The following is an 18,569-nucleotide window of genomic DNA, read 5'->3' as shown; positions in this document are numbered from 1 at the left end:
GGGTGTTGATGCCCGCAGTGGATCCCATCCACAGTGGCTTTTCCCAAGCACTCAGGAGCACTTCTAGCTGTTCCACAGCTGCTGCCCCCCTCACCATTCTTGGAATCTGCTCTCTGGAGCTGCGGGGTCTGAGAGCTGGTGATTGCCCCGTCCTTGGGACCTGTTTGGTGCAACACATTTGCACAACCCCGACACGTGAGCTGTTGCATCACAGCTCGGTTACAAGCTGTTCTGAGGCCTGTGAAGGTACAGGATCAGACCTAAAAATGAAGAGTTTCCCCATATACCTCCATCACACCCATGCCGACCTAAGGGGAATGTGGCACTGCATGAGGAAGGCAACTGGGACAGCAGCCGTGCTGCAGGGGAGGGTGACAGGTTGTGACAACCTGCCAGTTTCACCATGCCATGGGAGGCAGAGCTGAGCGGCTCCTCAGGGGGAAATCCCCGTGGGGACACGTCGCCAGGCTGGGCCATCCTGCCCATCAGACCGTGAGGAAGCCAAGGGATGGATGAGCCTTGTTTTTTTTGTTTTTTTTTTCCAAGAGCCCTGAGAATGCTCCTGGCTTCCACCCAGAGCCTCCCGGCTCCGGCAGGTGTGGGGCTCGGCGCCGGCATGGCACGGCACAGCCAGCTATGCCAGGAATGTGCCGAATGCGTCGGGACTTGACTGCAGGAGGTCGGGACGAAGAGCAACCCGTGAGTCACCTGGAGTGGTGGCAGCGGACTGGAGAAGCTCCCGAGCTGGGGCAGAGCCAGAGCTGCCACAACCCCCTAACCCGGTGCCTCCCCAAACCCAAACACCTACAGAAATAGTGCTGGAAGGTCTCTGCCGGGGTCCCACGGTGCCACACGGGGTGACAGTGGTGATGTTAGCAAAGCAAAGCGTTGTGCTGTGTCCCCCACACCCCGGGATGCTGCAGGTGTGACTTTGTTTTTCACCTGTACGAGCGGCCCCTTTGCTAAAGCGCTGGAGGGAGAGCAGCCCGTGGGAGAGCTGGAAGATTGGTGATTTCGACAAAAACATTCAAGAGGCTCTGCAGGGAGCGGCACAACCTGCTGGGGCTGATGGACCCCGGGCTGGGGCTCACCCCACTCCCTGTTCTGGTGGGCCTGGAGGGGAGTGGGAATAGCAGAGCCTGGAGGCCCACTGCCAGGAGCAGGGAGATGGTTTTTTTTGGCACCCTGCTCCGAGCCCTCCAAGTGCTCCCAGCTCGGGGTGTTTGCAAGGAGCTGTCAGTTCTGTGTCCTGCGTGGGTGTAAGGAATGGGAAATTCAAAAGCCATGCCAAGGGACCAGGCACATCACAGGTACAGGGAGCTGAGCTGGTCTTATCAGCTGCTGCAACTGTTCTTCTTCACAGCTCACTCTTGTCTGTGGTTTTTTTAGCCGTTCGATGGTCTTACAGCATGATTAAAACCATCCCTGCAGCAGCCCTCTGCTTTCCAGCCTACTTGGGGTGGTGCCGTGCAGATGTTTGTCCAAGGCTATTTATGAGCACTCGAAGCCTGGACACCCCCGGGGCTGCAGCTGGGGCTGAGGAAGGAGGAATCTGCCGTGTGTCCGGGTCCAAAAGCTGGAGCTGAGCTGTGGTGTGAGTACCCCCAGACCCCTCGGAGTCCACAGGAACTGGGTCAGGAATGAAAATGGGGACTGAGCCCATTCTCTGCCCCTCTGCATTTGTGAGGGGTCACAGTGGCTGCTCCAGGCTGGACAAGCTGGATGTGTCCCTGCTACAGGGACTGGCATAGGATGCTCTTGGGACAGCTGGGTGCCACCAACTGGGCTTGGGACCAGGGGTGATGATTTGTTGGTTTGTTCTCCAGATGCCATCACACCCCGGGGCTGTGGATGGGCAGAGCAAGACTCCCCCAGCTCTTGGTGGTGGCACAGCTGGAGGTTAATCATTCAACCCCTTTGCAGGTTGGGTAACAGGCAGTCGGGGGGGTGGGGGGGTAGTTGATGGGGACAATCATCCGCTTCCCAGACTTCAGACACAGTCCCTCTCCTCCTGCAGTCCCCGGTGCTTGTGTCACCTTGCCGTGGGGACACGGTGATCTAGGGGTACCGCAGCATTCAGGAGGGTCTGGTGTCAGGGTTCTGGCAGCACCAGCTGAGCAGCAGCCTGGAGAGCTGAGGCACAGCCATAGAGCCAGGAGCCGCGCTGTAAACACGCTGGGATAGGGTTACAGCCATCGATACTCCTTGGAAAAGCTGCATGAAGGGAGAGCTCTGAGAACTCCCAGCTGAGGGATCCCTGCCTGCCCTGGCTCTGCAGCAAGGAGGGGATGGATGTGCCACCTGCCTCCATGGTGGTGGTGGGGGGAGCAGCCCCCCTGACCCATGTGATGCCCCACAGAGCAACAGCCCTCCGGGACTGGGGAGATGGGGGCTGCCCCGGGGCTGAGCTGGACGCAGAGACAGGATTAGCCCTGGGGGCTGCTCCCAGCACCCGTGCTGCTGAAGGAGCCATTCAGGGTGCAGAGAGAGGTGATGCTGGAGGAGCAGCCGAGGGTCCACGGGGGCTGTGGAACCCCTTGGAAAGCCCTCTGCATCCCCAGCAGGTTGGGCTGCAGTGGCCTTGTCACCCTGCGGTGCTGTTAAAGGGACTTGCAGGGCCAAGCAGAGGAGGATGCTGCCCCTGCTGGCCCCGCGGCGCCCGGAGCCGAGGGGGTTAAGGCTGCCGGCAGCTGCCGTGGCTGTTAATGATTGATACCCATGACGGTCTCCGTGGGCTTGGGAGGAAATCATCTACCCCGGCTGCGGCTGCGGGAGAGCCACTGGCTTGGCAAGCGGCGTGGACGGGAGGGGACGTGTGGTGGCACCGGTGAGTGTCTGTCTGTGTGTGTGTGTCTGTCTGTGTGTCTGTCTGTCTGTCTGTGTGTCTGTCTGTCTGTGTGTGCAGCATGGCGTGGAGCCCCTGCATTGTTTGCAGCCGGTGCCTGCGGGTGGCCGAGAGCAGCTGGGGACAAGAGGGTGGCCGGCAGGGTGACAAAACAGCTGGAAATCTGTCAGGAGCGGATGGCGGCCGGGAAGGTGCTCCTTGCTGTCACGATTCTCGTCAGCGATGGGTTGAGCAGGTGCTGAGGATTTGTCCCAGCAGGATTTCCCCAGCGCTGCTGCCATAATCCCTGCTCCTGACCTGCCCTGGCTGGGGAGGGGTTGCTGGAGCCGGGTTTGTTTTGATGCTTTGTGCTGGTGGTGATTGCCTGGGACAGAATTTCTGCCCACTGCAAGTGGTTACTTAAAGAGCTTAGTGAAAGGCTGAAACCCTCCAGGTCTGGGGCTGGCTTGCAGTTCAGCTCGAGTGGATCACTTCTGGTGGCGTCACAGCTGCCCACGCAGCTCTGTACCGTGTTGGGTTTTGTGACACCTCCAAGCCCAGACACAAGCCGTGGCCCTGCCACCCCAGCTCAAGGGACTTGGTGTGTGTGGGGTTGTTCTGCAGCCCCACACTGATCCCAGATTTATGGGAGGCTGCAGAGTGTGGGGGAAGAGGCTGAAGGATTCTATCCTGAGCTGATAAACACTCTCAGGGTCTCACGTCTGCTCACCCACAGTGGTGCCCTGAGCCTTTTGGTGTCTGCTGTGGTCAGGATCTGTGTACCAGCAGCCCCTCACCCTGGCCCCAAGCCCCGCAGATGGCATTTGCATCTGTCCATGACTGATTCCATCCCTGGGGGAAGGATGCTTGGCCGCTGATGCCACAGGAACGCTGCCAGCTGCCGTGGGGCTACCCTGTCCTGCAGGGCCACCCGTGGTGATGCCCCGCACGTGAGATTTGGGCTCTGTCCTCAAGAAGGGACAAAATGACGTCATTCAAGCTGGGCCGTGCGCTGCCAGGGCACGGACTGTGACCTGCTGTGCCACCCTCCAAATGTCACCCCGTGGATCCAGGGCGCTGCTGCGCCTGCCCCGAGCTCTCCCTCTCCTGCAGCAGTGATTTTTGGCTGGGCCGCACTCGTGGGCCTGTGATGGGTTGCCGGGGAGATAAAACACAAACTCGCCGTGCTTGCTTTTTTTTTTTTTTTTTTTTTCTTTCCTTGTGCTTTTCCCCGACCCCAGCTGGAGCCGGGGACTCGCCCTCCCCGCCAGCAGCGTTGCCGGCTGCCAGCAGCCGCTTTGTTCCTTGGAAATCCCCTTCTCCCGGCCACCCCGCTCCTCCCTGCCGAGGACAGAGGGGGCTTCTCCTGCTCTCCATCCCCATGGACCCTGTCCAGCTGGGATGACCCTGCCGGGCTGGGTGGTGACAGTGCGCGGGAGCTGCCACCCGCCCTGGCCGAGGACTTTGCCCCAGCTCACAGATCCTGGAACGGGAGCCTCGCTGCTTCCCAGCTGGATCCAGCTCAGGCTTTGCTTCCTTCCATCCCGGCAAAGCTCCCGTGGGGACTCGCAGGGCTGATGGCGAGTGTGGCAAGGTTGATGGCCAGGGTGTGCTTGCAGGAGCAGATGGTAAAGCCTGGCCTGGATACTGTGCTCGCTGGAAGCTGCTGCTCACACCAAAATCCTCCCCGAGTGCTTGGGGCAAAGCTTCCCAGGAGGAGGCTGCTCTCACTCCAGGGAGAGTGGTGGGTGGTGGTCCCCACCTGGGTGCCGTGGGGTGATGTGTGTGTTTTGTCACAGAGCGAGGTGGCAGAGGGGATGGGTGCTGGGACTGGCACCCCTTGGCACCCTCCCTCTTGGGGCTGCCTTGCCCTGTGCCAAGAGGAGGCACAGAGGAGGGCAGCAGGCAAAGAGGGGAATGGTTGTGAACTGTAAGAGGGGAGACTGAGATGAGAATGTGGGAAAAAATTCTATGGTGTGGGGGTGCTGAGCCCCTGGTTGCCCAGGTTGCCCCCAGAAGCTGTGGCTGCCCCATCCCTGGCAGTGTTGGGGGCTGGATGGGGCTTGGAGCACCCTGGGCTGGTGGGAGATGTCCCTGCCCATGGCAGGGGTGGCACTGGCTGATGTTTAAGGTCCCCTCACACCCAAATCTTTCACTGCCCTCTCCTGGGGTGGATATGTGGCCCTCGTAAATCCAGGGCAATTTGGAAACAAGGAGCAGTGTGGCCCAGCAGGTTGTGGCCCAGGCTTTGGGCTGGGGCTGGCACATGACACCCCGTGGCCAGCTCAGCCTAGGCAAGGACATGGGGAGTGCACAGGGCTAGTTTAGATTGTTTTGAGCTTGAGTCATCCAACAGGAGCTGAGAGAGCTGCAGTGATGGAGCAGCCCAGGGCCTCACTCGGCAGAGAAGTTGGAGCTGGGGATGGCCTCGTGTGGGGACATGGGAGCAGCTGAGCTGCTGGCACTTGTCCCCTGGCTGCAGCAACTCCACCAGACCAGCTCACACTGCACCTGCAGAATACAATTTCAATTTTAAAATTTATTTTATTTTTCCAGCATGCGCTGAGCCAGCCCTGTGGGGCAGAGCTGAGCCCCCAGCACCCCCTGCATGGAGCAGGACAGCCTGGGGGGACGTGGGGTCTTGTTTATTACATTGCATTTGCTCCTGCCTTGGGTTCTCCTTGCAAGAGAGGACTCAGCAGTTTGAACTTGTTTCATCTAAGGGTGGATTTTCTCTCTCAGCCCCTTTGCAGGGGCCCTGGGTGATGGAGTGACCCCACATCCCTTCTTATGGCTGCTGAGCATTGCAGCTCACTAGGAGAAAAGGGTTTTCATGGGCTCCAGTTGGAGTAGAGGGATATGGCTCAGGAGGAGGGGGAGAGGTGAAGAAAGGGCTAGAAAAACAGGAAGGAGGCCAACACACGAGGCATGTTTGGCTGGTGGCCATGCAAGCCCCTTTCTTGGGAGCTGCCTGGATGCTCGCCCCAAGAACATGGGTGAAACCTCCAGAGGAAGGGGTTTCATTATCACTTGGGAGTGGGGAGTGTTGCAGACAGGCTTGGCTGCCTGCCTCCCCCCTCCTCTTGCTCCTCATGCTCCTCCTCCTCCTTGCTGTGCTCCCGGGGTGGCAGAGCACAGCAGACCCCATGGTACCCCTGCACCCCGAGCCCCCTGGGGGGCTGGAGTGATTGGGCCACTGGAGCTGGAATTGGGGTTAGAACAGGGATTGGTTAGAACTGGAATTGGAATTGAGCTGGAATTGGAACTGGGAGGATGTCAGCCCCTGGTGAGTGCTCAGGGGGGGAGCCCTGCAGCCCCAACATCACACCCCAGAGGGGGTCAGGGGTGGTCTGGTTCCCCACAGCCCCCTTGGCTGGCTTCTCTGCTCTGGGTTTAGGACTGGGCAGGTTCTGATGCCTGGGCAGGGAGCCTGTGCACCCCCTCCTCCTGCTCCCCAGCTGCCAGATAACAGCCAGGAGCCCTCAGGGCAGGCTGTAGTGTGAGAATGGTTCCCATCAACTGGGGGGGCCTAAGGGGTCCAGCTCTCTGAGCTTGCTGGGAGCTCTTGGAGAAACCCCCTTGATGCATTACACACCAGCTTTTTCCAGCCCCCCCCCGCCCCCCCCCGTGCATCCCACTTACCCCTTGTCTGACCAGGAGGGATCCCAGTGCAGCCAGCCAGGAATCTGTGCCATGGGCTGGCATCACCCACTCGTGCTTTGTCCCACGGGTGTGTTGGAGGCTCACTGCTCCCCACCACCCTCATCCCCCCAGAGAAGGGGAAGAAAAGCAGCATTGAGTGAAAATTTCATTCTTCATTTATTGCATTCCCCCCCCTCTTGTGATCCTTTTATGAAAAAGCAAGAGGAGTTTTTATTTGATGTTTACCCTGAGGAAATGCTCCTGCTCTTCTCCCCCCTGCCACAGCTCTCCTGGGAGGTCCAAGGGAGCTTCCCCCCACCTTTTGAGCTTCTGTTGGGAGCCCTGGAGCGTGTCCACCCGCTGGGCCATGGCTGATGCTGGGTCCCTGCCCACCCTGGAGCCTGATGGCTGTGAAACAGCTCAGCTGGTGCAGGGAGCACAGCACCTGCTCTGGGTTAAAGGCTCCCAGAGCAGCAGCCCTTGAGCCCAGCACAGCCCCTTGTGCCACTGAATTAGGGTAATGGGGGACAGTGTGAAACCCCCATGTTTGGGGGGGACCCTGTGACTCCTTCCTGCAGTGTCCTGCACACCACTCTTCCTGCTTCTGCCACACTGTCCCCCAGGGACAGGGGTGCTGCCTGGTGGCTCCTCTTCCTCCCTGGTGGCCCTGTCACCAGGTGAGTGTTGGCTTTGGCAGAGGGTGGAGGGCTGGAAGCTCCCCTGGGCCGTTGGGGGACTTTGACCCTCAGCTGCTTTGCGGCAGAGGGTGGCAGTGATGGAGAAGCAGGTGAGTTGCTGCTGTGGGGACACAGGGACAGCCAGTGCCGGTGGGTTTGCAGGCACCTAGTGCTGCCCATGGGGGTCACGGTGGGCAGGTTTCTCCCTGCATGTGTGGCTGGTGGCCTGGTGGCAGCGTGGTGGCAAGGGGGACAGCAGGGAGGAGCTCCTAAACGTGTGGGTTCAGGTGTCTGGGAGCATTGGCACATCCTCAGCCCAGGCTGGGGACGTGGCTGCTGTCCCCCCCCTGGCTGCTCCCCACCGAGCAGGGACCACAAGTGTCAGGTGAGGAGCAATGGGAGCATCCTTGAGCTGGGCACTGGTGCTGCCCCAGCGTGTCCCAGGCTGAGGGACGGGCATCGTTTTTGGGGAGGAGCAGGTGGCGGATGCAGTGGCCGGGATGAGGAGCAGGGTGGGCTGGCGTGTCCTGAGGTGGTCCCGGGATCCTGGCGGAGTGGGGACGTGGCTCGAGGGAGGCCAGCTGGCTTTCTGTGCTCTGCTTCCTTCTTTGGAGGTTTCTTTGAACTGTCAGCGCTGTCCTCCCTCCACCCACCCCCTCCCCCGGCACGATCCTAACAGTCCCGATGGATTTGCATTCTCCTTCCCAAGGGCCGTGCCCAGGCGGAGCGAGTACCCCCAATCCTTGTGCCCAGGGCTCCCCACTTTCAGCCTGCTGGGGGGTGAAGGCCTCCCGGGTTGTTTTTTTGGGTTTTTTTTTATTTTTGTTTGGTTTTTTTGGGGTTTTTTTTGGGGGGGGGAGAAGGGGAGGAGGACTGAAGCCTCGTTGTTGGATGCTCTGCAGGGTTCCCCCCCGCCCTGCAGCTGCTGGGCTGATCGGTGATCGGTGCTTGTGCCCATCCTGCTCCCCGCGATTCGGCGCGTCCTAGGGAAGGGACATGCGGGGAGGAGGAGGAGGGGGGAGGGAGGACACGGGTGGATGATGGGGATGGTTTGGGGACAAGCAGCAGGGGGAAGGGATGCAGTCAGTGAATCCAGGGCAGCGGCAGAGCTCATCTCAGCGCGGCTGCCTCCCTCCCCGTGACACCCCCCCCAGCACTCTGCTTCCCCGGCAGCACCCACCTCCCCCTCCTCCCCCCAGCACTGCTGCCCCGCTGGGGTGGGTGGGTGGCAAGGGGGGGCCCTGCAGCCCATCCTTCCCCTTTCGTTTTTTCTCCTGCCTCCCGCTGCTCCCCAGCTCTGCACCTGGGCTGGGGGAGGCGGCGTGTGCCGCGCTGCCCTTCGCCTCTCCTCTGCGCGGGGACGCCAGCGACAGCCAGCAGTTTGTCGCCAGCAGTTTGTCCCCAGCAGTTTTGTCCCCAGCCGTTCGTCCCCGTCTCCTGCCGGCTCTCACAGCCCGGGGGCTCTCCAGCCCCGGCAGCACCGGAGCTCTTGGCACCCAGCGGAGCTCCCATCACCGCTGACACCGGGGACGCCGATGCCACCGGCGAAGGGTCTCGGCGGACTGGAATCTCTGGGAGAGGACAGTGAGACCCTTCGCCCACCGGCGGTGTCCCCTCTCCTGCCTGGGGTTGCTGTCCCCGTGGCGTGTGCCATCCCCTGGTAGGGTGGCGGCAGGTGACACGGGGCTGGCCCTGCCCAAACGCTGCCATGGTGGGAGCCGGGAGCTGGCACTGAGCTGGGAGGGCCCCCGGCATCATGCTGAAGTTTCGGGCGGACCGAAGGGTGAGGTAGGACCCCCGAGGTGGGGTACGCGAGGGGGCAGAGGGGACCACGGGCTGACGGGGGTGGGGGACCCTCAGCCCGAGCAGTGGCTGCTGCATTGCAGTGCTTGGGAGGCGATGGGAACTCGGAGCTCCAGGAGTGGGGTCAGCCGGAGGAGCTGCTGATAGAGGGCTGTGTGTGTGTGTGTGTGTGTGTGTGTGTGTGTGTTTTTAAGGAGGTTTCCTGGTTGTTCCTGGGGTATGATGGATCTGGGGGTAGGGGAAAACTTGGGGCAGAGGGAGGCACCGGGCTGGGTGCCAGGAAGAACTGTGGAGGCTGCAAACTGGGTGGGTGTCCTGGGCTGGGCAGTGGGGTGGGGGGTGGGCAGGGCTGGGGGAGACATCCCTGGCTGGGGTTGGGGCGGGGTGGGGCAGGGAAGCTCTCCCCACCCCCCTCCTTTCCTGGGCTGGAGTGTTTGGGATGCTGTTTGCACCTTCCCTGGGTGTCAGCATCACAAGGGGGCTGGGAGCTGCCCTGGTACCATTGTGTCTTGCCCCCTCCCCAGAGTCACTGTTGGGGGGTGACTGTTCCAGCCCTGTGTGACAGAACCCCTTTTGCTGCTGCTGGAGCATCAGGCAGGATGTTCCTGTGGATAACTCCTGGTGGTGGTGGCACACAAACACCTGGGACTGGGGGGGCTTGGGGAGCCAGTGCTGCCCCTCATTGCAGAGTGCACACACATTGCTTGGGTTTTTAAGGTGACCCCAAATGAGGAGGAGGAGGAGGAGGGCTGGTGGAGGAGAGCAGCTCTGTGGCAAGGTGCAGGATGGGACCTGCAAGCTCTCGGCAAGGCTTTTTTTGGGCAGAAAGTAGTTAATATCTTCAGAGCCTGGCTGGATCCCAGGTTTGGGGTGAAGTGTGTGTGGATGGGATGGTCTTGGCAGCTGCATTTTCTTGCTCAAACTTCCCCTGTTTTGCTGACATGCAGAAGTTCAGCAGCATTCCGGGTTCTTGGCATGTTGGCTTCACGGGTGGCCAGGCACCCATGTCCCAGTTCCAGCAGCTTTGGGAATGTGGGGTGTCACAGGGATGGGCTCAAATGCAAATTTCTCGGGATGCAGCTCAGAACCCCCCCAGGTGTTCGTGTCCTTTCCTCCTGTCACAGCTCCAGCAGCCTGTGAGAGGGTTCCCCAGCTGGAGCAGTGATGTGTCTGGCAATACCAGCTCTGCTGGATGGGACAGGGATGTGGCAAGTGCTGCCAGCCCTGCACTGATGGCATCTGCCTTTGGCTGCACCCCAAAGCAAAGCCAAAGAGGGGGATGGGACATTGGGGATGTCACTGCATGCACAGCCTGGGCTGGGCCATCACCACTTCTGCAGTGACAGCGTCTGGGGGGGGTTTATGGTGATGTGTGGGATGTGTCCAGCAGAAGCAATGAGGGCTTAGCCACCTGAGACCTCATTTTGTCTCCTAACAATGCAAATGCTTTCTGTGAAACGCCGGTGAAATGTGCTGAGCAGATCTGAGGTGTGGGGTCAGGGAGGGTGAAGGCAGCAAAGCGCTGGGGTTGGAGCAGCAGCTGTGGTGCTGAAGGCAAAAGGTTTCTGACGAGGGGATGGGAGACTCAGATTAGACATTAGGAAGAAATTCTTCACTGAGAGGGTGGTGGGACCCTGGTTGCCCAGGGTCACCCCGAGAAGCTGTGGCTGCCCCATCCCTGGCAGTGTCTCAGCCCAGGTTGGATGGGGCTTGGAGCACCCTGGGCTGGTGGGAGGTGTCCCTGCCCTTGGCAGGGGTGGCACTGGATGGTGTTTAAGGTCCCTGCAACCCAAACCAGTCCATGATCCCATGCTAACCCCTCGCTGTCTCTCACAGCCACAATGAAAGGCGGAACACGTTCCTGCACCCAGTGACGGGACAGATCCCCGAGGACACCTCAAGACTTGACTTGCAAAAGTAGGTGGGCTTCTGACTCCCTGGTTTCAGGGCCTGGCAGTGGCTCATGATGGGGGTGGTGGGGGTGAGAATACCTGGGGCCAGCTCCTAGGGGGTGGAGAGACGTGGCTCTGCTGATTCAGCTCTCTCCTGTGCTGCAGACCGACCTTGGACATGTCAAGCAAAGCAGGCGGCAAGCGAGCGGCCACCATCACCAGCGAGTCCTCCAACCACACCATGGTGTCAGAGATGCCCCCGGAGCGTCCTGGAGGACGGGTGGGTGCCTGGTGCCGTGACCAGCAGGGTGTCAGGGACCCCAGCAGGGACTGAGCAGCTCCTCTCCCTCTCTGCAGGCTTCACGCTCCTCCCGCAAGGGCATCGCCTTCGGGAAGCGCTCCAATTCCATGAAGAGGAACCCCAATGCTGCTGTCACCAAGAGTGGTTGGCTCTACAAGCAGGTAGCTGAGCCCCCCGTTGTGCTGGGTGCTCCCTGGGGTTGTGCCAGCCCCTTGTCCTCTCACCACCCCTCTCTCGTAGGCCAGCTCAGGGGTGAAGCAGTGGAACAAGCGTTGGTTCGTGCTGGTGGATCGTTGCCTGTTCTACTACAAAGGTACACCAGCGAGTACCAGCCCTGGTTCTGGTGGAAAAGACCTTCAAGATCTTCGAGTCCAACCACTAGCCCCATTCTACCAAGTCCAGGGTTAAACTGTGTCCCTCAGCACCACATCTACACGTGGTTTAAACCCCTCCAGGGATGGGGATTCAAACCCCTCCCTGGGCAGCCTGGGTCAGTCTTTGATAACCCTTTCCGTGAAGAAGTTTCTTCTACTCTCCAACCTAAACCCACCCCTGGGGCAACTCAGGACCATTTCCTCTCATCCTGTTGCTTGTTACAAGGGGGAAGAGACTGACCCCCACCTCTCTGCTACCTCCTTCCAGGTAGTTGTAGAGAGCACGAAGTCCTCCCCAAGCCAGGCACCTGCAAGCAAACAGGGGCTGCTCTTGGGCTCAGAGCAGGTTTTGGGAGCATGGGCAAAGGGTTTGGGAGGTGACAGCCCCCCAGCCATGCCCAACCCTGCTTCATGCAGGTGTTTACCACCCTGGGGACCCAAGGGGTTAATGTGGGCACCTTCCCAGCCTCCCTGGCAGCTCAGCCCTGGTGGGCATGAATTATTGATGGGAGTGAGGTGGGAGCTCAGGCAGGCAGAGCCTTCCTACAGGTGGGGTCCCTGCTGCTGGTGGATCGCTACCTGGGGGAGTGTGTGGGGAGGGAGGGCAACCCAGGCTCCCAACCTCCCCCCCTTTGCCTGTAACCCCCCTGTGTTTGCCCAGCAGATGAGAAGGAGGAGAGCATCCTGGGCAGCATCCCCCTCCTCAGCTTCCGTGTGGCAGCCGTGCAGCCCTCAGACAACATCAGCAGGAAGAACACCTTCAAGGTCAGTGCTGGCCAGGGCTGGGGGGGACACAGAGCTCGGGGACAGCTCTGGGGTGACAGTGATGCTCGCAGGGTCCCCGCTGCTCCCTCTTCTTGCTTTCTTGGTGACGGGGCATGGGGCAAGCTGGGGAGAGGGGTGACCACAGCGATCCCCCCTCAAGGGGATCGCTTGTGCTCTGCTGGGGAAACTGAGGCACGTGTGGGGCAAAGCTGCTCCCAAGCTCTGTCCTTGGGGTGCATTGCTGCCTCCCAGCCTGGGGAGGTGCTGGGTGCAGGGTGAGCAGCATCTCTGCTCTGGTGGGCAGTGCTCTCAGCCCTCTCCTTGCCCTGCTTCCCCATCACCATCACTGCTCCCAACCAGCCCGTTCCTGCCGGCTGCTGCAGCGCTCCTCAGCACTGCTCCCAGAGGCAGGCATAGCCAGGTGTCCACAACTCCTCTTTTATTTTGTTTTATTTAATATGCAATTAAATAAAATCGCATGCCAAGGAAAGGGAAACACAACTGCAAGGAGGGGAGCAGCTCCTCAGCCCAGTGTGGGGGTTGGAGAGGAGAGCAGCGAGAGGGCTGCTGCTCCTGGGGCTCTCCCACATCCATCCTGGCGACAGGAATTGGATTTTCCTTACTCAGGGCTTCCCTGGCACTTTTTGGCATCACCGTGGGCCTTTACCAGCACGACTGCTTGTACTCATCTTCTTGGTGAGCTGGTGCCCCTGTGTCCTCCTGTGCAAGAAGCCAGTGTGCCCCTTTCTGCCAGTGCCCAGGCTGCCCACAGAGAGCTGCCCAGCAATCTTTACCATTTTTGTAGCCTCCACCCTTCAACTTATGTTTCAGCTACAGCTGAGCCCAGTGTGGGGGTGGCAGTGGCTCTCACCGTGGCTCCTTGCCCGTGGCTTCTGCAGTTGGCAGCAGGGAAGTGACCTGGGGGCTCCACCTGCCCCCCAGTGTTTTTTAGGGGAGGGGGGATTGCTTTTGCTCAGAAGAGGTTAGAGAGGGTCCTGATGGCAGGGAGAGGTCTGTGCTGTGGTGCCCACCCTCCTGCCACGCTGCAGCCTGACCCTTGTCTGTGTTCCCTCCTCTCTCTGTGGGCGAGGATCCCCGGACAGGAGCTCTCTCTTCGTGCCTGTCTACCACGCCAGCACCCAGCCTAGGTAGTACCTCCATGGGGGGGTTTGCCATGCATGCAGAAGGGTGAGGGACCTGCAGGCTCCCCAGCATGTTCTGCTCCCTCCCCCACCCCCCCACTAATCCTGGGGACAAACCTTTCTGGCTGCAGAGCTTCCAGAGGCAGGAGTGCCTGGGCATTGCAGGAGGTGACCCTTCTGCATGCTCCAGGGAAGATGGAAACCCAAGGGAGGGTTTTAATTGGACACCCAGTTTTTAAGTTTGAGTTGGGTTTATTTTAAAATCGAGCCCTGAAAGTCTTTCATGGGAAGGGGGGGGAACCTCCTGCTTTCTCCTTCCTCCCTGCCTCCCATCCCCTCCTACAGAGGGGGAAGGTGGAAGCTTTGAGAAGGCCCTAAATACCCAGAGGTACCTTCCAGGTGGAGAGTGAGAAGCAACACCTTGGATTAAAAGCGAACTTTTTCCCCAAAAAACATTGCCTGGGCCAAGAAGCCACCTTCCCCCTCGCCTTGCATGACTGAAACCCCTCTGGCCAGCGCTGCTGCTCCTGCTGGGTGCTGCCCCTCTGCCCACCCCACCCCTCGGGTGCTCCATGCTGGGGTGCACCAGGGTGCTGCTCCTTGGGGAGGGCTGACCCGAGCATCATGGGGGTGACTGATGGGGGGCTCGGGGAGGGAGGGAGGGACCATGCCTGCTTTTCCTGGGGCAGCAGGACCACATTCTGGGGTGGAAATGGAGCTCTCACCCATCCTGTCTCTTTCTCTCCTCACTTCTGCAGGTGACAGTGTGCTGGGTGGAGGAGATGCCAGCGAGTAATGGGCAGTCCCTGTCTCCCCAGGCTGAGCACGCTGGCATCCGGACCTACTTCTTCAGTGCTGAGAACACAGAGGAGCAGGAGTCCTGGATCCAAGCCATGGGTGAAGCTGCCCGGGTGCAGATCCCCCCAACCCAGAGGTCAGCACCCACCATCTTCCTGTGCCACCCGGAGATGGGGTGTGGGGGGGGCCGTGCATCCTGGCCAGGGACCTTCTGGGAGTGTGAGGGTCCCTCTGAAGAACAGAGCTGGGGAGCTTTGCCCCCTCCCCAAAGCTGAGGGAGGGATGGGACATCCCCTGCCACCCCAGGGACATTGCACAGGGAGGGTTAACCCTCTCCCTTGTCTCACCACCCACCAGGCACGAGAAGCCAGACTCAGAAAACATCCCCCCCAGCAAGCATCACCACCACCTCCACCGCAACACCGCCCACCCCAAAGCCGACCCCGAGGCCAAGACCCGGGGGGAAGGCGACGGCCGCGGCTCAGAGAAGATGGAGAGGAAAACTGAGAGGATGGAGAGCAAGAAGGAGCCCTTGGCCAAAGCCAACGGCATCGCCGGGCAGGAGCTGCCTTCGGAGCCCGGCAGCCCGTACCCTGAGGGACCCCGGGTCCCGGTGAGCTCGGAGCGGCCTCCCCAGCCCAATGGGTGGCCCTACTCATCCCCCAGCCGCCCCGGCAGCACCGCCTACCCCGCCCCCGATGGGGAGAGCCTGGCCCAGCGCCGCAGCATCGCCCCCCGCACCAACCCCGAGAAGATCGCGCAGCGCAAGAGCTCCATGACCCAACTGCAGCAGTGGGTGAACTCCCGCCGGGGAACTGTGCCCCCCGAGGAGCTGAGGAGGTGAGGGAGGGGGGCAAAGGGCTAGGGGGGGAAAGGCCCAGCTCCTTTTCTCCCAGGCTGCCCCTCAAGCAGGGAATGGGAATGCTCTGGGAATGTTTTTCTCCTTTTCCATCTGCTTTCTCCCCTTCTGGGGTCAGGGAGTCTCCTTTTGGGGCTGTTCGTGTGTGCCAGGTGTGAGCTGGGAAGGGGACACCCCAAAAAATCATGCAGGGTGGGTTTTGGAGGGGTCCCTAGGAGGAAGGATGGCAGGAGGGGAGACCACTGTGGGGTCCTGGGAGGAGGGATGCTAGTAGGAGAAACAAACTGTGGGGTCATGGGAGGAGGAATGCCAGGAGGGAAGGCCACCCTGAGGTCCTGGGAAGAAGGGATGCCTGAAGGGGAGACCACCACAACATCCCTGGGAGGATGCCAGCCCCTGGATACGGAGCGAGGGGCCGGACACTGCCTGGCCACCAGCCCAGCTCTCTCCTCTCTCTTCTCTCCTCCAGCCCCACCAGGTTTTACCCCATTTCTCGCCGGGTGCCTGACTACTATTCCCCCTACTCACCCCAGTACCCCGAGGACTACCAGTACTACCCCCCCGGGGTGCGCCCCGACAGCATCTGCTCCATGCCCCCCTACGAGCGGGTCAGCCCCCCCTGGCCCCTGGAGGACAAACGCCATTCTTTCCGCAACGGGGGCACCTACCAGCTCCGGGACTGGAAGGAACACCCCGCTTTTGGCCGACAAGACGTCCCCTTCTGGTTGCCCAGTCCTGGGAGGCAACCGAGTTATTTGGACGAGGTGGACGCAGCCTCGGGGTCCCTGCGACGGATGTCCCTGCAGCCCCGTTCCCGTTCTGTGCCCCGCTCCCCCAGCCAGGGCTCCTACACCCGGGCACGGGTCTACTCCCCGGTCCGCTCACCCAGCGCCCGTTTTGAGCGGCTGCCACCCCGGGGAGAGGAGATTTATGCTGACCCCACCACCTTCGTGATGAGGAGATCCATCAGTTCTCCAAAGGTAAACGCTCCTGGGGTTGGAATGCCCTCGCTGGGGGTGTCAGGAGAAGGATGCTGTGGTGTAGTTTGTCCCCTCTGCATGCACAGCCTGGCCTTAAAACGCCGCTGAGTGCACAGCTTGGAGCAGCTGATGTCTTTAGCTTCCCTCTTGCCATCCTGCAAAGCTGCCCAGGGTGTGGTTGTTCCCTTTTGGCTGCCCCCGGAGGGATGGAGCGAGAGGGGATGGGATGGGGATGGGGTGCTCAGGTCCTTGCAGACCTCTCTCACCTCTCACACCCTTCTCACGTGTCTCTGGTTTTGGGGTGGGGGTCTCCTCTCTCCTCAGTACGACTACCTGGGTGACAGGCGGCCCATCCCAGCAGGAATGTATCCGTACCACTACCCAGCATCTCCCACTGTCCATGACAAAATGGTACGTATGGGGGGTGCTGTATGGGGGGTGAGGTGAGCCCCATGGATCAGGGTGCACAGAATACCCCCCCAGAGGAGGTGGGCCAGCTCGAGAGCTCAGTGCTCAGATGGCTGAGGAGGAACCCAGGGGCAGCTTTGTGGGTCAGAGCTGGGCTGCTCTGGGACAGGTCAGGCCCACACATCCTTTTACTGATGTCTCTGGATCTTCTTGGCCATACCAGAAGGAAATCCTTGTGGAAAAGCCCCCAGTCCTTGCCCTGCAGCCCCCAGGTAATGAGGATGGTGGGACACCCTTGGCTCCCTGTACTCCCTAGGATGCTGGGCCAGGCTTGTCACCCTCAGGGTAGTCCCTGGCTGAGGCTGGCACCCACCCTGCACCTCTCCCCCTCTTGCTTCCTCACTTCTGGCTACAGCTTCTGCTTTTTCCTGCGCTGTGTTTCCCCTCAGAGCACTGAGGGCTTGGAGCTGGGGGGTTGGTGAGACCAGGAGGTCACTCCCAGCAGAGGTTGGTCCCCAAAACCAGGTGTCAGGACCAGCTGTTGGAGAAGCAGGAGTCACCATCAGCCACCCATGCTGCCATCCATCCTCGCTGGCCACAGAGGCAGGGGAAGGGCAGGGAGGGAGAGCTGGGAGGAGAAAAGGTCACCCGCAGGGCCACATCCCTGGCAGCTCTCCTGGCCCCGTGCTGGAGAGCTCTTTGCATTTCTGTAGCCTTCACCTAACTGCTTTGCTTCTTCTTTTATCTGTTGTGTGTGTTCGTTTCTTGCCTCATGCCTGCTGGCTCCTGGCAGGATGAACTTTTAGACCTTCAGTTGCAAAGAAACCTAGAGTATTTGGACCAGCAGGTAGGCAGAGCTGGCTGCAAGCCTCACACTGCTGACCTCCCTGTGTGCCCTGTCCTGGCATCTCGACCCTAACATCCATCCTCACCCTTCCTGGCATTAAACCAGCACGAGTTGTCTTGGGTTTGCTTTTTCCATCCTCCCCATCCGTAGGGTCGCTCATTGCTTGAAAGGAAAGTTCCCTGTGACAGTGTTGGGGTGGTGGGGGTGTCTCAGGGGGAAATTCCCACCTGCCTGGGGTCTCGGGGAGGCAGTGGCTCTGAAACCCTCCTCAGGTTGGTCTGCAGGCTGGGGGTGGTGGGGGACACCAGTGTGGCCCCATGATGTGTCCCCACCCCTGGCAGTGGTGTGTCCCCACTCCCACACCAGTGGGAGTCGGGATGCTGAGGGGGTCCTGGGGCTGGTGCCCCCCATGCTGGGTGAGCTGTGGGGGGCTGGATGAGTGTGGGGTGGGTTTGGTGATGATGCCCTGGCCCTGTTCCTCCTGGAAGGTGACAGGTTTGCTGCAGGGCTGGGGTGAGGCAGCAGCTCCCAGGGTTTTGTGCGTGGAGGAAAACCACGAGCAGGCTTCACCCCAGGAGTGGGGTTGGGGGCAATCCAGCTGGGAAAGACCCCCGGGACTGGTGGGGTGGGACCGACAGGCACTGATTGAAGTGAAAGGTGGGGACAGGAGTTGTCGGGCAGTGCTGCAGTCCCAGGCTCTTGCCTGCAAAAGCCAAGCTTGGACTAAAGGAGCTGCTCCGGAGACAAATCTCATTAGTCTGCAAATCTCCATCGGTGCAGTAATCGCCAGGATCTGTGTCTGCCTTGGAGCAGTGCCAAGGCCAGGCCGGAGCACTCGCCGCAATAAAAGTTCTCTGGGTTATCTCACAGCCAATCGGCAGCGACGCTGGGGCTCTGAGGCTCTTTTAAAACACTCCCTAAAAAGGCTTTGCATCTCCTCCTCCTCCTCCTCCTCCTCCTCCTCCTCCTCCTCCTCTCCTGCTGCCCCCTGGAGAGGCTAATTCGGAGTGACGCTGCCTGTCGAGCATCTCTTTTCAAGCAGCTCGCTGCTGTATTTTTCTCTCACGGTGTTTGTCAGGTGGTGGGGACGGCTCCCTCGGCTGCCCCCCATCTTGCTCACACCCCCCCCCAACGCGGGGTTTGGTCCCTGGTTTGTGTTTTAACTTCCCTCACTCTTTAAACCCCAGGATCGGGGTCGGTCCGGGTGCCCTGGGGGGCTGAGCACAGCTTGGGGCGGTGATGCTGCCGGTGGCTTCG

The 18,569-nt window shown here is 60.6% G+C and overlaps 1 protein-coding gene across 20 annotated transcripts in view; it reads left to right on the top strand.

Moving 5' to 3' along the window:
• PLEKHA6 (pleckstrin homology domain containing A6) overlaps positions 1 to 18,569 on the top strand; it is a 43,926-nt gene that overhangs the window by 13,011 nt on the left and 12,346 nt on the right. For 7 of the 20 annotated variants that reach the window (XM_071768814.1, XM_071768820.1, XM_071768823.1 and 4 more), the window contains exons 2-11: positions 10,783 to 10,863; positions 11,004 to 11,118; positions 11,196 to 11,300; positions 11,380 to 11,452; positions 12,178 to 12,278; positions 14,179 to 14,354; positions 14,576 to 15,058; positions 15,547 to 16,057; positions 16,382 to 16,468; positions 17,259 to 17,312. In XM_071768814.1, the coding sequence (XP_071624915.1) occupies positions 11,017 to 11,118; positions 11,196 to 11,300; positions 11,380 to 11,452; positions 12,178 to 12,278; positions 14,179 to 14,354; positions 14,576 to 15,058; positions 15,547 to 16,057; positions 16,382 to 16,468; positions 17,259 to 17,312 (1,692 nt within the window). In that variant the 5' untranslated portion in view covers positions 10,783 to 10,863; positions 11,004 to 11,016. Of the gene's footprint in view, positions 1 to 2,585; positions 2,828 to 10,782; positions 10,868 to 11,003; positions 11,119 to 11,195; positions 11,301 to 11,379; positions 11,453 to 12,177; positions 12,279 to 12,305; positions 13,427 to 14,178; positions 14,355 to 14,575; positions 15,059 to 15,546; positions 16,058 to 16,381; positions 16,469 to 17,258; positions 17,313 to 18,569 lie in introns of those variants that run through there. The other 13 variants (XM_071768817.1, XM_071768821.1, XM_071768827.1 and 10 more) reach the window with 8 other exon arrangements.

This window comes from Heliangelus exortis, chromosome 25, assembly GCF_036169615.1.
Source record: "Heliangelus exortis chromosome 25, bHelExo1.hap1, whole genome shotgun sequence".
NCBI lineage: Eukaryota > Metazoa > Chordata > Aves > Apodiformes > Trochilidae > Heliangelus > Heliangelus exortis.
This window is presented reverse-complemented; position numbering and strand designations above follow the sequence as displayed.